This window comes from Canariomyces notabilis (assembly GCF_033297395.1).
Source record: "Canariomyces notabilis strain CBS 508.74 unplaced genomic scaffold N656scaffold_22, whole genome shotgun sequence".
Classification (NCBI taxonomy): domain Eukaryota; kingdom Fungi; phylum Ascomycota; class Sordariomycetes; order Sordariales; family Chaetomiaceae; genus Canariomyces; species Canariomyces notabilis.
In genome coordinates this window covers 485,963-509,484 of record NW_027041844.1, presented here as the reverse complement: position 1 = coordinate 509,484, position 23,522 = coordinate 485,963, and the positions used below count along the sequence as shown (strand labels likewise).

The window sequence follows — 23,522 nt, the reverse complement described above, 5'->3', positions numbered from 1 at the left end:
CACCAGCCATAGCCGTCGTTTTCACTGTGCTATTCCCTACCAGCAACCACTCGTGATAACACTAGCCTTGTTAACGCTGCCGGTTACAGCTCTCGGACGTTGCAGTAAGGACAGCGTTTCCCTTTTGTCGACTGCGACAGGCAGCGCCTCTTCAAGCCCCGAAAGGCCTGTCATCCTCAGCGAGTCTTTGCCAACTTTCCAGATTGACACTTTCCGAACTGCACTGGAAAACCTTTCTGTCCAGAGTCTCACATCCTCCAACTTTGAGCAAAGATGAATCGCTGCTAGACGTTTCTTCATAGCCTACCTGTGTTTGTATAAGTACGCAATTTTTGTCCCCCTTTTCCTACCCCTTGCCTTCCCATGCCGGCCGTTGAGAGACAGGGATCAGCGACGCGCTCTCGCCGTGTCTCAATTCCCCCTATCTAACCCTTCTTTTTTCTTCACAGTACTTCTATTCCTTTCTCGCGCGCCGCGGACACAGCCGCTGGAGATTCTTCGCGTCGCCTAATTAGTTCACCATGTTGTCCGATGTGCCGAACGCATCATGGCATCCTGCGCTGATGCCGAATTCGACTGCCGACCTCACGCCACAAGCCACGACGTCCAGTCCCGCGCAGCATAGAGTCGAAGAAGACCGAGTATTACCAGCAACGAATACCGAGCAGACACAGGACGACCAGCACGAAAGGTTGGGGTCCGAGTCCTGGCTTCCAGATGCCGGTGCCAACGGCAATTGGATGGAGGGCGGCGCAGAAAATGCGCCTGCCGCAGTACCCGAAGAACCTGAGTCAAGTACGGTCGCTAGGCACTCAGCAAGAATGTCGTTCGCGCGGACCGTGTCCCACGAAGTGAATTGGAACGATGACGACGACGTTGACTGGGACCTTCCGCAAACCGGCACCGATCCGTCCAAGTTCCTCCCAGACACCGGCCGGACGAACTCTTTCCCACCCGCCCCTCCCCTGCAGCAAGAGCCCTCACACGAGCTAGAGCAGCCCCTTCCTGCCAACCAAACCGAGGAATTGCTTCGTGAAATTGAGCAGGAAGAGAATGAAGAGAGCATGGCATTTCCTGATGGTACCTCCGGGAGTATTTCAGCTAACGCCAGCGGATATCCTGACGGACAAGTCACAGGGGACAATTCCGACTCTCACAGATACGCTGACGGTGGTTTTAATGGAACCCGTGATGATGCCCAGCAGGCTCGCTATGAAGAAGGGGTCCCATTGATGTCGTCGACAGACAACGCTGCCGCCCAAGTGAGCTCGGGCGACGGCGGCCACGACCTGTTTGGGGACGCAACAGCCGGTGAAGATGATGATTTTTTTGGCAATGTCCGAGGTAACCCTGCTAACGAGGAGGATAACTTCCAACCACCCCCGTTTGAAAGGAAATCCACCATGGATGTGTTGAATGGTCTGAATATGGGCCCGGCTGGCTCTGGATTTGTTCCCTTGGAGGGTACTGCTGAGGAGACAGAGACTGAAGGAGGCGTGGACCAGCCGCATGGAATCCAACACCTGCAGACCGAGACTACCCAGCCCACTGAGACCGCCGAAAACGCGCAGTCAGCAGCAGATGGGGAGAATCTGGATGAGAAGTGGAAGGCAATGTTTGCTGATGCCGACGACGAGGATTTTCTCCCGGATGAGGAATCTGAACCGAAAGAGGTAGACCCGACTGCGTTTCTCGGTAGTGACGATGAAGGCCTACTAGATGAATCCGAGGTTGAACAGACCGACGCAACGGATCCCCTTGTAACCTCTGGGTCGCAGACGGTCCCAAGCATACCGGCAGTCAACCAGCAGTATTTTCCCGCCACGACGCCTAGCGTGCCTACTCCCTCCACGAATCCTTACCTTCCTGCCGCATCACCGATGACAGCTGCAACCGCAAACCTGAACCCCTATCTACCAGCAAGCGGGCCGATCGCGCCGGTACAACCTCCCGTCCCATCGCCTTTCACAGCGTCGTCGGCCGCACCCTTGGCGCCCGCGCAGCCTGTATATGGCAGGCCTCCTCTGCCTCAGGAGAAGAACAAGGCCCAGAGTTTCGCAGATAAGTCTAAGGGAGGCTACACATCACCGTACGATCTCCCTATGGAGGTCGTCAAACCTAAGAAGCGTGCAAGCACGCAGCCGCTCAGGAACACGTCTGCGCCTATCCCATCTTCTTCGGCCATGCCACCACCACCTCGAAGTGCAAGCTCGCAATCCCATCCTCCACCACCAAGCAGCGGCCCGCATCCTCCACCTCCAAACAGCGCACCAATTCCTGGTATGCCGCGGCCGGGGCCCAGTCACTCGACACAAGCAGCCACGGCCGTACGCAAACCAGCCCATGAGAGCTTCTTTGAAGAGCTTCCTGTGACCACAAAGGCCCGGCCCGCATCTAGGTCAAGCCATAAAAGCCAGCCTTCCCCAACGCAAACGAGCGCTTACGCACCGCCGCCCCATTCAGCGCCTTTCATTCCTCCCGCGGGACCGCCAACTCGAAGCGAGCCCGAACCAGATATCCCCAACTTGGTTGCCCCACCGCGTGTCAATCCCTATGCTTCGCTGACTAACCCTACGGTCCCGTCTGCGGTGCCCCCTACAACCTCGACGCGTTATTCCCCTGCACCTGCTAGCGTTCCTCATGCGAATGCGCCTGTTCCAGCCCCTGCTTCGAACCGGTATTCTCCTGCACCGTCAGTTTCCCGGCAGCCCAGCAGCAGCTATGGACCAGCTGCCGCTGTCCCTGGTCCCCCCCTCTTGCCTCATATGCCGCGCACCTCTAGCCCCTTGGCTCACTTCGAGATATCGCATGAGAAATCCCGAGCCCCCGCGCCGGCGCATACCGCAGAAGGCAGTTTGCCAGAGCGACGGAGCAGCAGCTCTCTATACGATTCACGCCTTCATAAAGTTCCGGCTCTCCCTCCGACTAGGGAGGTTGAGGAGGAGGAAGTACCTTCCCAAACGCAGTCATCACCCGGGCAAGCGCAATCTTTCCAGCCCACCTCACCGCCCGATTCGAGATATGCACCGTTGCCGCAGAAGGCGAGGCAGACGCCTCCGCCACGGCCACTGCCCCCTTCCACGCAGACCTTGTTGTCACCTCCCAAACGGACCATGTCTAGTCACAGTCCACTAGCGTCCTCGTACGAGTTTGCCCTACCACCTCGCTCTCAGACCCAGTCTCCCGGGACATTGTATGGCAATCGGACTGCGAAGCCCGCTGATCCAGTCCCTCGTCCATCATCAGCCAATGCCCCAACGTCTCCACGAACTTCAGGGCATGCTACAGCTGCGATTCCACCTGCCCCCGCACCATTCGCACCCACCACGGGCTCCTCGCGGTCTAGGGGGTTTTCTTTGAACCTCAATGTAATTCCTCCCACGGATGGCCGAGAACTAGATCCGCTTCAGAGGTGGCGAGGCGCACCCCTCGTCTCTTGGGGTGTCGGGGGCACTTTTATTACCATGTTCCCGAAGGAAGTGCCTCGGTATGGCATGAATGAAAGCACCCCTTCTGTGGTTCGCAGCCCTGGAGAGGTCAAAGTCCAGAATATCAAGGATATCACCCCTCTCGAGGAGCGTCTCGCAAAGTTTCCAGGACCTCTCAAAGGCAAGTCCAAAAAGAAGGAGACCATTGCCTGGTTAACAACGGGCATTGAGAGTTTGGAGCGAGGTCTGCCAAAGAGCCTTTTTATCCACCCTCAGCTGTCTCATGACGATAAGCGGGCAGTAGAGAGAGTCCTTCTGTGGAAGATACTCCGACTCTTCGTTGAGTCAGATGGGGTCCTCGAAGGAAATCCGACCGTCGAAAAGGCCGTACGGGATATCCTGACGCCGGGGCTTGAGACATCGGAGAACACGTCACCATATTCGAATGGTGTGACTGGCCTTGGGCTAAGCAATTCGTTAGCAAGTGCCGCACCCGATGCGGTCAACTCTTCCACAGTCGAGCAGATCCGCCGACATCTCCTGGCCGGTGAGTGCGAAAAGGCAATCTGGGCTGCGGTCGACCAACGCCTATGGGGTCACGCTCTCTTGCTTGCCAATGCTCTCGCGCCCGCTCTCTACAAGCAGGTTACCCAGGAATTTGTGAAAAAGGAGGTCAACCTCCCTGGCTACAGCAATGAGCCACTTGCTACACTGTACGAAGTCCTTTCCGGAAACCATGAGGAGAGCGTCGATGAGCTAGTGCCAGTTCATGCCCGTGCCGGTCTTCAGCTCATCGCCAAAGATCCGGTATCAGGACCCTCGAAGGATGGCCTCGAAGGCCTTGACAAATGGCGCGAGACTCTCAGTCTCATTCTCAGCAACAGGAGCGCAGACGATGCCCGAGCGATAAGCTCACTTGGTGTCCTGCTCTCTGGTTATGGTAGAGCAGAGGCGGCCCATATCTGCTTCATGTTCGCTCGCAGCCACAGCGTATTCGGCGGCCTGGATGATCCGGCATCCAATTTTGTTCTCGTCGGGTCAGACCATCAGAGACAAGCTGAGCAGTTTGCCAAGGAGATTGAGCCTCTCTTGCTGAGTGAGGTGTATGAATATGGCCAGAGCCTGGCCGGTGGCTCCAACGTGCCGGTCACAAACCCGCACTTGGCTGCATATAAGCTGCAACATGCTTTTGCTCTGGCCGAGTACGGTTTCAGGGACAAGGCTCTGCAGTACTGTGATGCGATTGCCGCAGCGATCACATCGCAGACAAAGAGGTCTCCGTACCATCACCCTATCCTCGAGAATGCAGTTGAAGATCTCATGAAACGGTTGAAGCAAGCTCCGAAGGAGGAATCCAACTCCTGGATCCCCAAGCCAAACATGAACAAGGTCTCGGATAGCGTATGGAGTCGCTTCAACAAGTTTGTTGCTGGAGACGACAATGACAGCTCGGGCCAAGGATCCCCAGCCGACGGAGAAACTGGTCCATTCGCCCGAGTGGCAGGAGGCACACCGACCATCAGCCGGTCGCCCTCCGTCAACAATCTGGAGACATTCGGTGCTGCAGTTCCGAGCTACGGCATGCCGTCCCACCTGCCCAATCTTCCTGCGGCGACTTCGGCGCCGCCTACAAGGGCTGCGTCTCGCTATGCGCCTGCGGCACCTCAACCGGCAGGAACTAGCAGCAAGTCCTATAGCTCAACTTCCGCGTATGCGCCTCGGTCATCGATGGAGCGGACATCTAGTGAGATGAACAGGAGCTCCTTCGAGTTACCTAGGAGGTCCCTCGAACTGAAGTCTGGGAATTCTGGCGTTTACAGTCCGGTCAGGAGCGGTTCCCCAGCCGCTATGTATACGCCTTACAGTGCCGAATTCAGTTCTCCCCAAGGGTTGCCGTACCACCCGCTTTCCCAGTCGACGCCGCCTCAAACATCTGCCCGTCAGCACTCTGTTAGCTATCCCGACGCTTCTACTAACGGAGTCCCTGCCGATTCCAGCTTGCCTACCCCGCCTTCTAGTAGCCAGGCATCCCGGGCACAGGACCAAGCCCCTGGTACTCTCGGCTATCAACCCACTTCGTATGGATATGAGCCTCCTTCGTTCAATCCTCACGAAGCCCCTGTAGAGGACAAGAATGAAAATTCAAACGAGGGTATAGACGGCAACTCGTATGAACCCCCTTCGTACCAGCCATACAGCTATGAACCGCCATCGTATGAGCCGGAGCCTCAAGCCGACAACGGAAATGATTCTGGCGAAGAATCAAAGCCGAAGCCTAAAAAGAAGGGAATCATGTATGACGATGAGGACGACTTTCCCGCACCGAAGCCCGCCGAGAAGACCAAGGAAGAAAAGGACCGTGAGAACGCCGAGTTGTTCCGCAAGGCTGCAGAGGAGGATGGTAAGTGCCCAAGTTTTCAGAGAATAATTTCAATTGTTGCTAACCAAAGTCAAGCCAAACGCGCTGCTGAAGCGGCAAAGCAAACCAAGAAGGGGTGGGGTTTCACCAGCTGGTTCGGAGTTGGGGCGAAGAAAGACACTTCGCAAGAATCTAGCCCAAACAAGCCTATCCGCGCCAAGCTGGGCGAGGCCAACTCGTTCTACTATGACCCCGAACTCAAGCGCTGGGTTAACAAGAACGCCAGCCCTGAGGACAACGCCAAGATAGCGACTCCTCCTCCGCCAAAGGCAGCGCCCCGCTCCAGCAGCTCCAGCCCGGCGCCACCGCGCTCCCCAGCCTTGTCGCCGTCGGGCGGCAATGAAACAGGCCGCGCCAGCGCCCCTCCAGCCGGACCGCCGCGCTCAACGTCTGCGACACTCAGCCCGCCGCCGTCGGGTGGGCTCGCTTCATCATCACTGGACTCCGGCCTCGCTGCTGGCGGTGGTGCACCTCCGCCCGGGTCTGCGGGAATGTTGCGCTCGGTGTCAAATACCAGCAGCGCAAGCGCGCCGCCGTTGTCGGCGCCGAACAGGCCGCCTACCAGCCTGAGCAACTCGAGTAGTATCGACGATTTGCTTGGTGCGGCAGGACCCAGGAGACCCGGGGCGGCCAAGAAGCCCAGGAAGAGCGCGCGCTACGTGGATGTCATGACTAAATAGTAGGATTGATGCGCGGTGGCAGCATGTGCGAATCCTGCTGCTTGAAGTGAATAAGGGGCACGAAATAAAAGAAAAACGAAAAAGAAAAAACACCAAATACAGCGGTTGCTGGCGTTGGAGGGGACTGGGATGAAGAGACTTGTAAAATGTAGAGTACACACTTACCTTGTTGTAATAATTCGCCTGCCAGATTTTCTCACTCAGGCTGAGATGGGGAGTTAGGTTATGGAGATGGACCAGTCAAGTGCTGGAAACTGGACTCTGTATAACGGCACTCAACGATACATCATGGAGATGAGCATGGGATATGCGATAGGATTACCGAGTAGGATAGCAGGCAATCAACGGGTTCGATTATTGTTCCATCTGGTTTTGCGAGAGCAAGGGAAGGTGGGCTGTCAAGTATGCAGGATGGCCACGCGATAAAGGTTGTAGACACCTATGACTTGAGGCAAACCACGGGACTCAGGATTGAGGACTCACTTAAAGCAACCAAGATTGGGTATTGACAATGGTGTCCCCTGAGATGGACTAGTGATCCCGAAGCTACACGAGTTCTGGCATATGGCCGATTCCTTGCCTCTAGCTAGTTTTAAAACTCCCAACGCCCCGTCCCCGTCCACCATCTAATCCCATCCCCTTGAACACCAACCAGTCCCAAGCCTGACAAAGCCGAACCCAGCTACTCCGTAGATAAATCAGGAACATAGCAGATTATCCCCAAGCAAAACCCCAATCACCCCCAAAAAACCGCCCACCGGGGTCAGTTACGCACTGTAAGAAGAGACATAGTAGGTAACCACATCCTCCGCACCGATATCATCCACATGGGGCACGTAGACGTACAGAATCAGGGCGTGGTCGTCGACAAAACAGGCGATGACGCGGCCCTCTAGCCGCCCCACGCTCAGCACCCTGCTCCAGTCGCGCCCGTCGACGCGCACCGTCGCCCACTTGTCGGGCCCGGCCTGCCGGAAATGTGTCGACGGGTGCTCCTCGAGCGGCATGGCCAGCTGTGCCGGGTCCAGCTCTGGGTTATCTAGTCCGTGCCACACCGACGTGATGTCGAGTGTGTCGGTCGCCAGCCGCAGGCGTAGTGAGCCGTGCATGTTGGCGGATAGTTCGAGTTTTGGGTTCTGGCCGCCGCCGCCGCCGCTCCGGGTGTTGGTGAAGGCGGCGGCGCCGGCTGATGTGAGAGAGGAGGAAGCGCCGCTGCCTGTCAGGGCTAGCTTGGTGAAGCGGTCCGAGATGGCCTTGAGCTGCAGCAGCGGGGGCAGCTGAATGTGCACGTCGGGCTCGCGCACCTTGGGCTGCATGATGGTCTCGACCGTGTCCGGGTGCAGCACGCGCACGGGTATGTCCTGCGTGATGATCTTTTCGCGCTCGCGCTTCATGGTGAGCTCGAGGGATTCCTGAGCGAAGACGTGCTCGTCAAAGGGGTCTGGGCTGTTGTTGTTGTTGGCTCCACCTCCTCGGCCTCCGCCGAATCCGGCCCCGAAACCGCCGCCGCCGCCGCCTCGTGATTCGTGCACCCCGTCCTTGGTCATGGTGTGGATCGTCATGGACAGCATCGGGATGCCGTCCCGCTTCGTCAGGCGTAGGTTGGCATAGCTGCTGTTGATGGCAGACTTGAGAGCGCGCTGGAGTGGGCCGAGGGGCAGTTCGAGATTGATGGTGTTGTTGGCCTCAGCCGATTGCAGGTGGTAGTTGTCGAAGATCAGATCGACGGAGAGGGAGCTGAACCGAGCGTTCCGTCAGTGCGGGTAAGAGAAGGCAAACAAGCCGAGGGGGACGACGTACGCCCATACTTGAGAACCTGTATCGGGGATGACGGTGAATCGAACGCTGTCATCGTCCAGGCGCATCCATGCAATCTTTTCCAGCGAGTTCAGCGCTGCTGTCAACTCTGCGGCAAGAACACATGTTAGACCAGATCTGAAGAGCGCAAGACAGATATTGGAATGGATTTTGGGGGTTCCCACTGGAAAAAGTCCGGACATTCCTAAGGTCCGTCTTGAACCGCATTTTGCATCAAGAAATGATATCGTGTGCTGACATCGAATGAAACCTCTTGGAAACGCGTCGCGTTCAGGGCCAAGTGTGCCCACAGCGGGCCGAGGCTGCCTGCCCTACGCTGCAACGTCAGTGCGGGGTATCCTGGCCTAAAGACTCTACCCCGCCTATGACTACCGGTACCCCCTGTGCGCTGAAAGATCCCCAAGTTCAAATACACCTACCAACCTGCTCGCTTATTATGGCATTGAAATATACAAAATGAAGAATGCGTACCAGTCACTCCATAGCAAGAATGGCGCTAATAAACCCAATGTTATGAGACAGACAAGGCTGTCTCCAATTCTCGATACTCCACTTGTCCACTGCTGCCCCAGCTTGCTCCATCTTTCCCCGCCAAATGTGACATATCCCAGAGCTGACCCAAACACATCCGATACATCCAGACTCTAGAGACCTATGAGAAGCGCCCGTAAAAGAGAATCTGTGCTGCTGTTTCTATGGTGCCGACGGTGTCCCTCGAGTTCCTCCAGGCCGGCGGCAGAGGCTTCAGGCGTCCGAGGGCAGTAATGGCGCGCATGGAGCTTGGTTGCTCCACCATTTCTCCCATTCGAGGTCTCGCGGCCTTGGGTACTTGTCCACCCACGGCCCTCTCCAGATCCCGTCGTTGTTGTCGCCACCATCGCGGCTTCTATTCCTTCTCCGACGGGTGGTCAGCCTCAGTCCCCACAGCCATCGGATCGGGGTCTTCCACCTGCTGCTAAAGAGCTTTCTGGGTCGCTTCTCACTCGCTTCTGGAGTCTGGCAATATCCGCAAGGAATGGCTTGTAGCTTGCTGATCTTCCCGGCCCTTTTTTCTGCGGTAATCTCCTCGTCGAGCTTTGCCTCGCGGGCATCAAGGACGACGGGTAAGACGGGGTGATCACACTGATGGTGCGCCGGAAGACGGCAGACGGGGCATGAGGGTCGCTCGTCGGCTACCATGCCGAGGTATTGCTTGATGCAGTAGCTTCCGAATCGATGTCCACACGGCAGGGCGCTCCATCCCTCGACCGTCCCTTCCGGGCTGAGTGAGCCGACCGGCACGAGGCAGATGGGACATGAGAGCTCGATCTCGTTTGCCATGGGCCGCTTTCCGTCTTGTTTGATGTCGACTTTGCTGCTGATTCCCCACCCCATGGTGATGCTGATAAGTAGAATAAGGGTAGACGTGAAGATCCGTGTTGCGGAAGCTGCAGACCTAATGGGAGCTTGCAAAATGAAGAAAACGATCAAACGTATAGACTGGCGTTCACGATGTTCTAGCGTGAGTCCAGGCATGAATCTGAAGAATAATTCTGCCCTTCTCCGTGGCTCGGAGTGAGCAATTAGTTGGCAGGAGTCGGGTTGGACGGGATTGGGTGGGATGATGGGGCTGATAGCCACCTCACGGCAAGGCAGGAGCACGCAAGGCAACCAAAAGTGACCAGAATTGGATGAAAGAGAACTGAATCAGATTCAGCCAGTGGTCAAAGAGCCAACGGTACTGTACCAGGAACCAGCTAGCGTTGTTCGAGAGCTGTGGAAGGCTGGAAGCTTAGGTTGGGACTCAACACACGTAGTCACTCTGGCACCAGCGCCGAACTCTAACAAAAGATCGCGGGGCCTATCAAACACCGACACCAGGTTGGCCAAGCAGAAGCAGCGTTGAAAGGCAGCATCCAAGGCTCACTTGTTAAGAGCCTGTCCAATCCCCAACCAGGTCTTCCCAATCGAGGCGGGGAAAGGGTCGGTCATTCAGCAAGCCATGCATGCTAAAGGTGATCACCAGGCCTAGGCCGGCCGGACCCTTTCCAGGGCTGATTGCTTGCCCTCCTTCTTAGCACTGCCTAGCAGCACCTACTGTGTAAGCTGGTAATACCGTGTGACAACCTAATCTAGCCAACCACGGGCAAGATTGGATTTGCAGTGCGACTGTCGAGGATTATATTCCGACACTCTGCCCGTCGTTCGGAATACGTTGATAAGGGCACAAAGTTGGAACCTCTCTCATCAGCTTGGTGGTATCTGTACGGGCAACTACAAGCCCCAGAGCTGCAAGGACTATAAAATCCTGGATGCTGTTCGTTACTCTGTACTATAGTTTGCTTTGTACTGTTTCTGTTTCCGGAGACAGGCAGCATTCCAGGGCTGGGTTGTTTGAAACAAGTGGGGTTGATAACGTTTAAGTCACGGGCAATTGCATGGAGTGCCATCAGGGTGCAGTGACACTGTATCGTACTATCCTGGGATTCCTGGCATTGGTGCAGAAAGGTAAACCGGTGAGACCAGATACGGAGTGACTACGCTAGAGTTCCCACGGGGTATGGATTAACACAAGTCTGTTGAACTGACCCACTCATTTAATCGTGATCGGATGCTGTTGTTGTGTACGAAGGTACTTGTACCAGGTAATTATGGGATAACAGTGTGGATCTTGGATGCAGCTCCGTTATGTGCATACATAATGCAGCCCGCTATACTTCTTATTTGCATATTTTACATAACGCACCCTCACCATCTCCCAACCCAGACATCAACAGACAACGTTTCTCCAATGCTCCAAAACTATCGCCCTCCAGAATTTCGAGAAGCACAAGCTGAACCTAACAACTGCGTGTCATCGGCCATCGACATGGATTCAACAGCAACCCAGTCGACGGCCCTCGTCCGCAAGCGGACCGACATGGAGCTGATGCCGCCGCCCCCCCCCGCGAAGCGAATCAAGCGACCGAAGCGGATTCTCGATGAAGACACTTACACAGAGGCGCTCTCACAAATCATTGCCCGCGACTTCTTCCCGGGCCTTCTCGAGACCGAAACACAACAGGAGTACCTCGACGCCCTAGAGTCTCAAGACGAGGAATGGATTGAAAGCGCAAGCCGGCGCCTCCAACACGTCATGACTCCCGGCCGACGGCGCATGCTTGCGACCCCGCTCCGCCAGCCTCGACAGGCCACCGCAGCCGGCCACACCCCTCTCGACTTTGTCGGAGATACGCCCGCCTCGGCAGCCTCGTCCGCAGCCACAAGCTCAAAACGACAACTCCCAGGCGTAGACACCAACCTTTCCCTGGCCGCATTCCAGTCCAAGTACACCAGCGAGGACAACGAGTCCTTCTACAAGCTGCTAGACAAGCAGAACCAGAAGCGCGTCCAAAAATACGCCTGGCTCTGGACGGGGAATAAGCTGCCGTCCAAGCAGCAGCTCAAGCAGAAGGAGGTGGAGGCGAAGCTGCTGGCGCAGCGTGGTAGCGGCGCCCTGGTGGACGATGGGTTCGCGCGGGACCGGCTCGCCATCCGCGACAAGGAGGATGCCGACGCCGCCACGCGCCCCGCCGCTCCGGACCACTGGCGGGGCGCCAAGCCCCATAACGAGCTCATGTTTGTGCCCGACGGCGTGGACGGGCTGGTCGAGACGGTGGCCGAGCGCGCCCAGGCCGAGAGCAGGGCCGAGCCAAAGCGGATTGTCTACGAGAATACTAGGGCGCCGGTGCCTGTGGCTGCGCAGCGGGCCAAGGGGGCTGGTGATGCAGGGGAGGAAAGATCCCGCGCCGGATCGCCTTCGCTGTCGGAGATTAGGAGTGCAATTGCCGGCCGGGGCAGGGCCTGCGATGTCGAGTCCAGCGTGGGGGTTGCTAGCGGGGGCGAGACGCCCAGAGTGAACGGGTATGCGCTTGTCGATGATGAGGAGCCGGAGCCGGAGCCGCAGAGAGGCAGGAAAGGGAAGGTGCCGGTCATAGACCTTGGCCCTGTGGATGCTACACCGAATCCGTTTCAGCTTCAGGAGCAGAGGAAACGGGAGGCGCTCCATCACCGGATGGTGGAGCGGATTTCGCAGTCGAAGCGGACATCGGCGAGGCTGGGACTTACGGGCAAGGTGGAGAGGACGCCCGTTCCCAAGTTCCCTAGCAGCCCAAGGGTCTCATCTGAAGCGCTGACTCCTGCGGCTCAAAGGCTTTGGGGGAAGATTGGTAGTGCTAGGGGGAAGGGATCCGAGTCGCCTTTCAGTGACTCGATCAAGGCTACCCCGAGATCGACGCCACGGGGGAAGGTGTCAGGCTTGCGGAATATGATAAAATGAATGGCATTGAGCGGTTTGTTTTCAAATGGGAGGCAGCGAAGTTGGTTTATGATAGATACCCAGTCTGATTGGTAGACGAGCATTCAACTAGATAGCGGTTTTCCCACGAAATATAGGTGGCTTAAATCGTTATCATGCTTGCTGCCGTTGAATTTTCATGACAACTCAAGCTCGATCCTCCCGTAACCAACGTTATCCTGGAACCGCTTTCCCATCTTTACCGTGGATCTTCAACCCAAATTGCTCAAAGACCCCCACACTGATCATAGCGCGTCTCCAGCCGGTCGGGTACCTACCCGGCGCTAGCAGGGGAGCCTGCAGCTCAATGGACAAGGGGCTTCTGCGCCAAAAATTTGCGACTTTCGGGCTGACGTTACACGAAGAGAATCCATTTCGCTACGCATCTCATAACGACCTCTTTGGCCTGGATTCATCTCATGTACGGCCGTATTAGCCTCATCATGAGATGGAAGCTTCATTTCCGGCGCAATACTTGAGGTAGCACAGCCTTGTCACCTTCACATGATTTTTTATCCCATTTTCAGTTTACGTGTATTCTACAATAGTAAAAGGCGTCATTACCTCACTTTCACAAATGGGATTCGCCAACCTGCTGGTCGACCTTTCCGCCGTCGCAACCGCCTCCCGCCAGGTGGCTTCAAAACATGTTGCTCTTAGGACGCGGCAGATCGAGCGGTACGGCAGGAGCTCAAGTGTTGTAGGGGCAGTTTTGCGGAGGCAAGGGGCAGAGCAGGAGCAGCCGCAGCCGCAGCAGCAAGGGGGAGGGGAAAGGGCGTCGGAATCTGGGAAGCAACCAAGCGTTCACGTGGCAGAGCATGTGAAGGAGAAGCAGAGTCCAAGGGACGATATCCCACCGAGGGACAAGTCGGTTGCCGCTGGGGAAACAGACACAAGTGATGGGGGAAAGGCTGAATTACGGGAAGCCGGGAATGCAGTTGAGTCGACGACGAAGACCGGTGCGCAAGGAGCGAGGAACTCAGAGTTTGTCCCCGCGCCATGGGCCGACGGGACAATCGCGGCGCTGAAGCAGGGGTTCGTCCTGCCGAGGACACCGCCGCCCCAAATACCGGGAAAGAGGTTGGTGGGTGGTGCAGCCGGCGTTGATCTCAACATCTTTCGGACAAGCCGGGGGGCGAGCATCTTGGAGGCATTGAAGGAAGTCGAAGAGAAGGAGCAGACGAAGGAACAGACGAAGGAACAGACGAAGGAACAGACGAAGGAGTCGTTTATTACTCCGAGCACCGAAGAAGGAGAGGCAGTCGTGGAGAAGTCGGTGAAGGAGGCAAAGCTGCCTGACAGCAGTGACAGGGGAGTGAGCGATAAAGCGCCTGAAACGATACCCACGCCGCCCAGAGTTGCGCAAAAGGTTCTGGATACGCGAGACGCCGCAAAACCCGCGGGCGACAAGGCTATTGAGGCAGAGCTCACCCCCGAAGTAGCGGCCCCCGCAGCGGAAGCCCCTACCAAACCAGAACAGGTACTCTCCAAAGAAGATGCCAGTTTGATTGCGGACTTAACCGGCTCCGCCCCCGTTCGCACCTACGAACTCCGCGAGTCCCGGGTCCCATCGTCAAGGATTAGTCGGCTTTGGAATTACGGCGGGCTTGCAGCTGGCATGTTTGCCGGCGCCATTGGCGAGGGACTGAGCCGGGCAGTTGGGGGCGGCGGTTCCGGCTCGGTGATGCTCAGCGCAGCCAACATGGAGCGGCTTGTAGCCAAGCTCTCCCGGATGCGCGGCGCGGCACTCAAGTTGGGACAGATGATGAGCTTCCAGGACGCCAAGATGCTCCCTGCGCCCATCCAAGAGGTTCTTCAGCGAGTGCAGGACCGAGCAGACTATATGCCCGCCTGGCAAAGAGACCGTGTTCTTTCGTCCAACCTCGGCGCCGACTGGCGGGATCTCTTTGGGGAGTTTGAGGATAAGCCCATCGCGGCGGCCTCGATCGGCCAGGTTCACCGCGCAACTCTCAAGTCCAACGGCGCCCGTGTGGCTGTCAAGATCCAATTCCCCGGCGTGGCCGACTCGATCAACTCGGACCTTGACAATCTGGCCATCCTTCTTGCCGCAACCAAACTGCTGCCGAAGGGCCTGTATCTCAACAAAACCATCGACAACGCCCGCACCGAGCTGGCCTGGGAGTGCGACTACATTCGCGAAGCCGAGTGCGCCGAGCGGTACCGCCAACTGCTCACCCCGAGCGGCGGCAAAGGAGACGACGACGACGTCTTCTCCGTACCGCGCATCTACCGGGAAGCAAGCGGCAAGCACGTTCTGACCATGGAATTCATGAACGGGGTGGGCGTGACGCGCATCAAGTCCTTCACACAAGAACAGCGCGACTGGATCGGCACGCAGATCCTGCGGCTGTGCCTGCGCGAGATCACCGAGTTCCGCTTCATGCAGACGGACCCCAACTGGACCAATTTCCTGTACAACGCCGCCAACAACAAGCTCGAGCTCCTCGACTTTGGCGCCTCGCGCGAGTACCCGGACCGCTTCATCACCCTGTACGTGGCGCTGCTCGAGGCGGCCTCCCGGTCTGACCGCGACCGGGTCAAGGCGCTCTCCGAGGACCTGGGCTACCTGACGGGCCACGAGAGCAAGACCATGCTCGACGCCCACGTCACGTCCGTGCTGACCCTCGCCGAGCCTTTCCTCCGCAGCGCACCGGAGGTGTATGATTTTAGGGATCAGACCATTACGGAGCGCGTCAAGGCCCAGATTCCCATCATGATCCATGAGCGGCTCGCGCCGCCTCCTGAGGAGACGTACAGTCTGCATCGGAAGCTGAGTGGTGCGTTTTTGTTGTGCGCAAGACTGGGGAGCCGGGTGAGGTGTAGGGAGTTGTTCGAGAGTGCGCTGGAGAAGACGGGGTATCTGCGGAACTGAGATCGGGTGGTGAGGAGTGTATTATGTACTGTATTGTAAACATAGAAGGCATATGTAACCCGCCATTTAGACTTGTATGCATACCACTAGACAACGGCCGCCGATGACGCGCCGGTGTATCATCTCTATCAATACCACCAGCCTCATTTCCATAATTCCATCTACCTATCCTCCACCCCCCTCCTCGCAACGGGCAGCAACTTCTTCTCCTTAGCCGCAATCTTCTTCCTCCGCCTCTCAATAACCTTATCCACTTGCTTCTTCTTCAACCCCTGGAACTGCTCCACCAGCACCCTCTTCTTTCTCTCCGACCGTTTCAGATAAAACGGCTTCTTGCCCTGCTTAACGAGCTCCTTCTCCTGCTTCCTATGCTCTTCAATCACGGCACGCTCGCGATCCTTGCGCTCCTGCGCCTTCTTGCGGCTCTCCATCGACATGAGCGCCCGCTGCAACGCCTCGCGCTGGACCGGGTCTTTCGTCTTCTTGATGGCATCCCGCAACTGCTGCATCTCGGACTCGCGGTACTCGTCCAGAAAGGCATACGCCTTGCGCGCCTTGATCTCGGACACGGTGTTGGTGGCGGCGGAGGTAGGGGCGCCGCCGCCCACGGGCATGAAGCGCGGGTCCCGCGGCTGCTTCTTTTGCAGCGGCGCCGTAACAGTTAGGAATTCGCGCTTGCGTGAGACGGGCTTCTTGCTGCTCATCTCGACGGGCGCGTGCTTGCTTGTCCGGTGGGGGGGTTTCTCGGGCTTTTTGTTGCTGGTGGGCTCGGGACCGTCCCCTCTTGACTTGGTCTCGAGGGAGGCAGGTTTGGAGCTGTCGGTTTGTCCACGCTGCCGTCTTGATGAAGAGCCCAGCGAGGCTTGAGCCCGGGCGAGTGCGCCAAAGGTGAGTTGGGAGGCGTCGATTTGGCGGCTGTCACCGTCCTCCTCGTCTTCCTCGTCCTCTTCATCATCTCTTGAGTCTGACCCAATGTCCGAATTTTCCTTACGCACGGGTTAGAATTCTTGGTCTTTAATTGTGAACGTGGCTTTGACTCACCTCATCATCACTCCCGCTCCTCATCTCATCTCCATCTTCATCTTCACTGCCTTCTGACTCACTAGGGCCGACGGTCTCTTCACTCGGCGCATCGCTCACGGCACCTTCAATGTCAGATTCAGGCTCCGGCTCGTATCTAGGTCTAACCCTCCTCTGCAATAGAGTGGCGGGCATCTTCCGCTTGACTGAGGACATGTCTGGGATTATCGGCCGAGATGGAGTTTTCAACGGGCCTTCCGACAAAATCAACTATGGATTTTGATTATGTGAATCTTGGTGGATTATTATGTTGTTTGGTGGTATCAGTGTGTAGGCAGGCTGTTGACGTTGAAAAGCCTGAAATTGCGGCCAGTGGTTTGGATGGGAGATTTCTTTGATGGTAACAGAGTGCTGTATCATTCTGGTTGTGGAAATGGAAGTTACCTAAGGTGACAGACAGACAGACCCACTTTTCAATTCCTCCCACTTAGTCTCTCACTTACACCTCCCAACTTTCCAGATGATATGAATTCAGCAAATCAATTTCTGAGAATCCAGGGAACTGGCAGGCAAATATATTGACACTCACATCACAGATCTTACTTTCCGCCGCGGTTCCCCGCTTCCTCACAAGCACAAAAGTTAGCGAAAAAACGCCCTCCTTAACCCGCCTTTCAGCAGGTCAACGGGACTCAAATTGACTACCTGCCCGCTACAACCCAAGCCTTGGCACCGGTACCGCCCTCCCCTACATTCTTCCTGAAGCCATATAGGATACGTATTTACCTAGCCTTTGCCCTCAGCGTTCCAGAAAACCTTGAAGCTCCATGCGCGACATAACCGACAATCAAGCCTGCCAAATGTCACCTTTCCCCCATCCTCACCGTCCCCGCCCTCATGATGGCTCGGTCCAGTTGACCACATCCATAACTTGTCCTGCAGTAGGATGCGAGTATCCTATCCTCAGGCGTAACCGCAAAGGCTAGAAGAGGGTATGATTAGCCGGAGACAAAAAAATCCGCATTTCGTCGAGACGAGCTTACCCCTTTGCACCCCGCCACCCTCATCATCTGCGTTGCTTCCGCTCCAGGCCCCAACTCAGTCGACGATATACTCAATAGCTGCAATTTCTGAGATTTGGGAACGGCCGCCTGCAGGCCAACGTTGGAAAGCGACGCGGCAGGCGACGTATTCCGGAACCGAGCGATGGCCTGAATGGCACCCTCGGCGTTTCGCTGTGTCTGGATGGTCACATTCAAACCGTTGTTGTCGTAGCAAGGATGACCAGCCGGCGCCTGTGCGGCGGGAACTGCCTGCGGTGGGGGCGAAGCTGTCGCCGAGAACATGCCGAGGCTAGGAGGAGGGGCAGCGGCCCCTTGGACTGGAGATGGCGTAGATACAGGACCTTGCGAAAACAGATCCATGATGGAGGCGACATTGGACTGCGCCGAAGGTGGGGCGGGGGGAGCAGGCGAGCTAGTGCCGCCTAGAATATCTGCTAGGAGGTCGGTATTTTGCGTGCCGTTGACAGGCGCGGGCGAGGGAGCGCTGCTGTCGCCCATGAGGTCGAAGAGGAGATCTTCCTCTTTTGGCTTGAGAGCCTTTGACTTCCGGTTCGCCGTCTTGGTTGACTTCTTGGCTGCCTCACCGAGAACCCGCGACTCCTCTTTGATTTGGGGAGGGGGCATCTTCTCCAACACGCCCCGGCGAATCTGCTCATAGGCGAATAGATTGCCAAACTCAACGGCGCGTTGCTGAACCTCAACATCTAGGCTTGTCTGGTGGCTCTGAAGAAGGCGGCGCACTCGCTCGATCTGCGCTGGATCGGATAGCTTGGTCGAGAGCTTGGCCAAAGCGGTGATGAGGTACTCGGTCGTGACCTGCGTGGCGTAGCTACTGTTAAGAATCGTAGAGAACAGGTCAATGACCTCGTGCTCCTTGACCTCCTGAACCAACTCCTCTTCCTCGTACTGGCCGCCCCGGAGAAGCGCATCACCATACTCGCCGATACACCAGGCGCCGGCCTGTGTCAAGCTCTCTTGCGTGATGTCATTCTTGAGGTTCGCGTATAGCTTTTGAACTGCATATGTCTGTAATTCAGGGGTAGTGGCAATAAGGCGGACAAATGAGGAGAGGATGGGTTCTTTGACGTAATTTCCAGCTAATGTCACGACCCTTAGCATGGTATCGAAGTGCCACCGTTTGTTTGGCGCATAGCGATCGGCTGCAACGCCAATCTGAGTGGTCATGGTCGGCTTGAACTCATTGTCGGCCACCTCCAAGAAAGCCAGCAGTTCCCGGATCAGCACACGGACGTTGCTCTCGTTGATAAGCGTAAAGCTGAGGTCCAAAGCTCTCCTCCTAATGCTGATGTCGGGATCCCGCAAACACTCCAAAATCGTGTTTCGGTGCCTCTGCACGGCGTTGGTGTCGATGGCCACCACCTTGACGAGCGTATTTAAGGCGACGTATCGGATATTGTTGTCCTTGTTGGTCAGGAATTTGCCGAGTATGTTCACACCCAGAACACGGAGCCCTGAATCCGCTTCAATGTCCAAAATGGTCCGGACTGCCTCGTAGAGGATCGAGTTGCCCACGTTCTTGGAGGAATCTGTATTTGTCGCGACCTGGGCTAAAATATCGTTGATCTGTTCCGTAACCTGAGCATCCCCGCGGGCCAGGACTCGGAGTAGGCGCAGCAACTTGACCTGCAGAAAGGGATCCGTAATCCCGGTAACGTCGTGTTCGGGGGCATAGCCTGATGATGCTAGCCCTTTGAGAGTCCTCACGAGCACAGGCACGAACTGTCTAAACTTGTCAACGATACCCTCTTCTCCGCCTTCGGCTTCGTCTGCTTCGCAAAGACTATTGACTAATGTCAAACCACATAACAGCACGCCGTGGTTCCGGTCCGAGAGCAGCTGAGCCGCCTTCTCAATGAAGTGCTCCTGCAAGTCTGGGACCTTTCGACATATCCGCATGGCGCACAGGGCTGCCTTCCGCCGGATATAGGGGTTCGCGGTGGATATTAGGCTTTCGATTTCGGAAAACAAGTCTCGCGACATCTCAACGGAGGCAATGTTGCCCAGTGTGCAGAGGGCAAGGCCAACAACGTATTGGTTGGAGTGGGACAGGTCACTGTCAGCGCCGAGTTAGCAAGTTAGTCATGCCACGCGTGGTCTACCTCTCTGGAATCGGTACTTTTTGAGAGAGTTCGTGACCAGGGTCAGGACCTCCTGGTTCTCATCGAGCAGCAAGCTGGTCGCTAGGTGTCCTAGTCGCTTGTCGGCAAAGCGGGGCGAGGCCAGAAGCTTGAGACACTCAATCTGGCCAAAATGCGTCCGCTCGCCGAGTGTGAAGAGGTACAGCAGCTTGGCCACATTGTTCCGCCTGCGAATCACGACTGATCAGCACACCAAGGTTCCTCTCCAGTATCTCGGCCGGCTCAATGCACCTGACGCTGTGGTCTGCGCTCTCCTCTCTGAAGCTCGCCCGAATGGATGCGCTCTCCTTTTGAATGACGGCTCGTTCGTCGGCAATGGTCTTAGCGGCGCGGACGTTGCGAATGAACTGCTTGACTAGCGGGTGGTGGGCGGATCAGCGCTTTCGTCGCTAAATTCACAATTATTGAATTATTGAACTGGCGACAGCACTTACGGGAGCTCATTTTGAAAAGTGCCAGGGCCCGCTACGGGGCCGGGAGAAAGAATCTGACCAAATTGAAGGGGCAGTTGATGCCGCGAGAAGAGGTGTTTAAAAAGGTGAATCTGAGCGTAGATAGTCGCCGTATCACGGACCCTAACGATTGATCACCGCGATGTGGCCCGGTGGCCCGGTCGCTGCTGGTGACGGCGGATGGCAGCTGTCTCCGACCGACTGACGGATAGCCGAGTGAGCAAGGTACCTAAGGCGCCAACACGGCGTGGGCGGTAATGAATGTAATTACACGGCGTGGGCCGTCACAGGTATTGTAATCTTGTCAGAAAGTCACAGTTGGGCACCGTATACACGTACGCTAAAGTGGTGATGGAATTCATAGTGGTTGTCAATTGGATTGATTGGTTGTAGGTGGAAAATCTCTGCAGGAGGATAGAGTGCCCAGTCAGGGGTAATACCGAGCTAAGTCTACAGAGGGCATATTTCCAACACACCTCCCCAGTTGAGCCAATTCCTAGCGAAACTGCAATATAGAGCCAAATCGCTCAGATCCAAGGTCTTTTCGAATAAGCTAGGAAACATATACATTTTCAGCATTATAGGATTTTCCAGTTCCAGGCCTTCTCTAGCCCAAGCCTCCATTCTAGGGCTTTCCTAAGCCTAGTCTTCCACTTTGGTTAGAGCCCCCTACACTTCCATTGCACCTAGTCAATCCAATTCTATAGCTATATCGTCAGTATCAGTTATTATAATATCGCTATCAATGCCTTCCTAGGCGTTCTCCTATATTCTCTCTACTTACCTACATTCTTCTAGGCAATCCTCACAATCTTCTAGGCCTAGCTACTTTATACTATTTATATAAAGCTCCTTAGTTAGAGCCTTTATTAGTCCATTACTAATTATCTTTATAGTAGGTATAACGTACTTGCATAACGAGTTGCGCAGCATAACGAGTTGCGCAGCATAACGAGTTGCGCAGCATAACGAGTTGCGCAGCATAACGGGTTGCGCACTTTTCTCCCATTTACAACCACCCAACTCAATCACTGTATTACTCCCACAACACACAATGGAACCTCTTCCAAAAGAGAGTCATATTTTTCTTGCACTCGAAACTCTTGAAAAAGACCCAAAACTTTCCGTTCGAAAAGCTTCTACGATCTACGAGACTCCTGAAAGCTCGCTCCGCTATCGACGCGCTGGAAAGCAACCACGCCACGAAATAGCCGCCAACCTTGGAAAACTGACCGACTTGGAGGAAAAGGTCCTTCTTGAGAGGGTACTGGACCTTGATGCGCGAGGATTTCAGCCCCGGCTCGCTGACGTCCAAGATATGGCCGATCGTCTTCGCGTAGCACGCGACGCATCACGCGTCGGACCCCGATGGGCGAACAACTTCATGAGCCGACACCCCGAGCTTATAACACGTTTTCGACGCCGGATCGACTACCAGAGAACCCAATGCGAAGATCCTGACGTGGTAAACGCGTGGTTTCGACTTGTACGAAATGTGATTGACAAGTACGCGATCCAGGAGGGGGATATCTACAATTTCGACGAGACTGGGTTCCAGATGGGGATACTTTCGGCTGTAAAAGTCGTGACAAGCTCCGAACGCCGCGGTCGGCCTCGTATGAAGCAGCTTGGTAATCGGGAGTGGGTTACGGTGATCCAAGCCGTGTGTGCAGATGGCTGGGTCGTGCCGCCGTACTTCGTTGTCAAGGGGAAAAACCACCTCCTCCCCTGGTATCAGGACAGCCGATTCCAGCCCGAATGGAGAGTCCACACCAGCGAAAATGGCTGGACTACAAATGAGATTGGTCTAGATTGGTTAAAATATTTTGATCATTCTACCAAGCGTCGTACAAGAGGGGTATATCGGCTACTTATCCTTGACGGCCACGAAAGCCACCACTCGGTCGACTTTGAGGATTTCTGCAAGGCCAACAACATTGTTACACTCTGCATGCCTCCCCATTCATCTCACTTCCTTCAGCCTCTCGATATAGGATGTTTCAGCCCGCTTAAGGCCGCGTATGGCAAGCAAATCGAGAAGATGATGCGAATGCGAATCACTCACATCTCGAAGGAAGACTTCTTTAACGCATTTGTTGAGGCATTCCATGCCTCAATCACAGCGAACAATATACGGGTGGGCTTTAGAGCAGCTGGCTTCGTCCCTTTTGACCCCGAATCTGTAGTTTCTCGCCTCGACCCTAAGCCCAACACCCCATCTCCTCCGAGCTCGCGTCCTGGAACAGCTACATCTTGGGTGCCCAAGACACCCTCCAACGCGCAGGAAGCAATTCTAAGCTCTAGCACACTCAAGCGGAAGATTGAAAACCATCAAGGTAGCTCTCCCACTCACATTTTCGACATGATCGACTTGCAAGCAAAGAGCATTTCGATGTTAGCACATGAGCTGGTGTTGCTCCGAGCTGAGACCAAGGAGCTCCGTACGGCAAATGAGCGGCAAAGCAAGCGACGTAGGACCAAAAAAACACGTTTGCAAGATGGTGGATCACTTAGTCTACAAGAGGCGACAGTTTTAATGGCCGAACAGGGACTTGGTGGTCAGGATTGTAAGGAAACGTCTGGGAGTAGTGGTTGTAGTACTGCGGCTATGCCACACGTTCGGCTCTGTAGCAACTGCAAGAAGCCCGGCCATAATGCACGAACTTGTCAGGTAGTTGCAAGGACGTCTGATGAAAGCGAGTCTGAGTAGTTTCAATTAATGAGAGGTATTGTAGTTGAATTGACTTATACAAAGCAATGCAGGTGCAAGAAAAGTGCGCAACTCGTTATGCTGCGTAACTCGTTATGCAAGTACGTTATACTTATTAAACTTGTATATATATACCTACTTATAATTAAAGATTTAGTAGCTATAGGCATTGTGTCACGAACTAAGCCAACAGGAAGGCCGCATGCCAGAAACCCGGCGGGCCACAGGCAGCAGCTCCCCGACCAATCACCAAGGAACTCAAGAAACAAGGGTAACGTTAAGGGGATCAGTGGGCTCAGTCGCCAGGCGAACTGAGCACACTGAGCACCTTCATACGGAACGAATCAGGAAGCAACGAATGTTTAGAGGTGATCAGTGGGATCAGTTGGAGGGCAGTACTGAGCAAACTGAGCACCTTGGGAAATAGCTAGTATATAGTCACTTGTCCTGAAGAGCTCTGAGAGTTCTCCAGTAAGCAATGCAAGCAGTTGTCTATGCTACTGTGTGAACACTTGCTTGTGTCAATTGTTGTAGACCCTTTGGCTCTACCGAACCTCACCCCGT

The 23,522-nt window shown here is 55.6% G+C and overlaps 7 protein-coding genes across 7 annotated transcripts; 3 read left to right on the top strand and 4 right to left on the bottom strand.

The window, feature by feature from the left end:
* The first annotated feature begins 22 nt into the window (after positions 1 to 22).
* N656DRAFT_737065 (uncharacterized protein) lies at positions 23 to 6,978 on the top strand. Its single transcript, XM_064812740.1, has 3 exons — positions 23 to 321; positions 450 to 5,829; positions 5,884 to 6,978. The coding sequence occupies exons 2-3, from the start codon at positions 522 to 524 to the stop codon at positions 6,525 to 6,527; spliced, it is 5,952 nt and encodes a 1,983-aa protein (XP_064667582.1). The 5' UTR covers positions 23 to 321; positions 450 to 521; the 3' UTR covers positions 6,528 to 6,978.
* A 316-nt stretch (positions 6,979 to 7,294) lies between these two features.
* N656DRAFT_714793 (Hus1-like protein) lies at positions 7,295 to 8,552 on the bottom strand (the record flags this gene model as incomplete). Its single annotated transcript, XM_064812003.1, has 3 exons — positions 7,295 to 8,264; positions 8,328 to 8,433; positions 8,510 to 8,552. 3 exons carry the CDS (start codon positions 8,550 to 8,552, stop codon positions 7,295 to 7,297), a joined length of 1,119 nt encoding a protein of 372 aa, XP_064667581.1.
* A 537-nt stretch (positions 8,553 to 9,089) lies between these two features.
* Positions 9,090 to 9,665, bottom strand: N656DRAFT_715028 (uncharacterized protein; the record flags this gene model as incomplete). The annotated part of the gene is made up of 1 exon (XM_064812020.1): positions 9,090 to 9,665. One exon carries the CDS (start codon positions 9,663 to 9,665, stop codon positions 9,090 to 9,092), a length of 576 nt encoding a protein of 191 aa, XP_064667580.1.
* A 620-nt stretch (positions 9,666 to 10,285) lies between these two features.
* On the top strand, positions 10,286 to 12,759 carry N656DRAFT_838826 (uncharacterized protein). The gene is made up of 2 exons (XM_064818878.1): positions 10,286 to 10,832; positions 11,207 to 12,759. The coding sequence occupies exons 1-2, from the start codon at positions 10,763 to 10,765 to the stop codon at positions 12,640 to 12,642; spliced, it is 1,506 nt and encodes a 501-aa protein (XP_064667579.1). The 5' UTR covers positions 10,286 to 10,762; the 3' UTR covers positions 12,643 to 12,759.
* A 478-nt stretch (positions 12,760 to 13,237) lies between these two features.
* Positions 13,238 to 15,553, top strand: N656DRAFT_714706 (ABC1-domain-containing protein; the record flags this gene model as incomplete). The annotated part of the gene is made up of 2 exons (XM_064811995.1): positions 13,238 to 14,017; positions 14,072 to 15,553. 2 exons carry the CDS (start codon positions 13,238 to 13,240, stop codon positions 15,551 to 15,553), a joined length of 2,262 nt encoding a protein of 753 aa, XP_064667578.1.
* An 11-nt stretch (positions 15,554 to 15,564) lies between these two features.
* On the bottom strand, positions 15,565 to 16,987 carry N656DRAFT_847431 (DUF947-domain-containing protein). The gene is made up of 2 exons (XM_064819266.1): positions 16,595 to 16,987; positions 15,565 to 16,539 (listed from the first exon to the last, which is right to left on the bottom strand). The coding sequence occupies exons 1-2, from the start codon at positions 16,787 to 16,789 to the stop codon at positions 15,715 to 15,717; spliced, it is 1,020 nt and encodes a 339-aa protein (XP_064667577.1). The 5' UTR covers positions 16,790 to 16,987; the 3' UTR covers positions 15,565 to 15,714.
* A 225-nt stretch (positions 16,988 to 17,212) lies between these two features.
* On the bottom strand, positions 17,213 to 20,642 carry N656DRAFT_782480 (Adaptor protein complex AP-1 gamma subunit). The gene is made up of 5 exons (XM_064815770.1): positions 20,231 to 20,642; positions 20,028 to 20,151; positions 19,775 to 19,963; positions 17,617 to 19,711; positions 17,213 to 17,555 (listed from the first exon to the last, which is right to left on the bottom strand). Exons 1-5 carry the CDS (start codon positions 20,238 to 20,240, stop codon positions 17,469 to 17,471), a joined length of 2,505 nt encoding a protein of 834 aa, XP_064667576.1. The 5' UTR covers positions 20,241 to 20,642; the 3' UTR covers positions 17,213 to 17,468.
* Between the last annotated feature and the right edge of the window lie 2,880 nt (positions 20,643 to 23,522).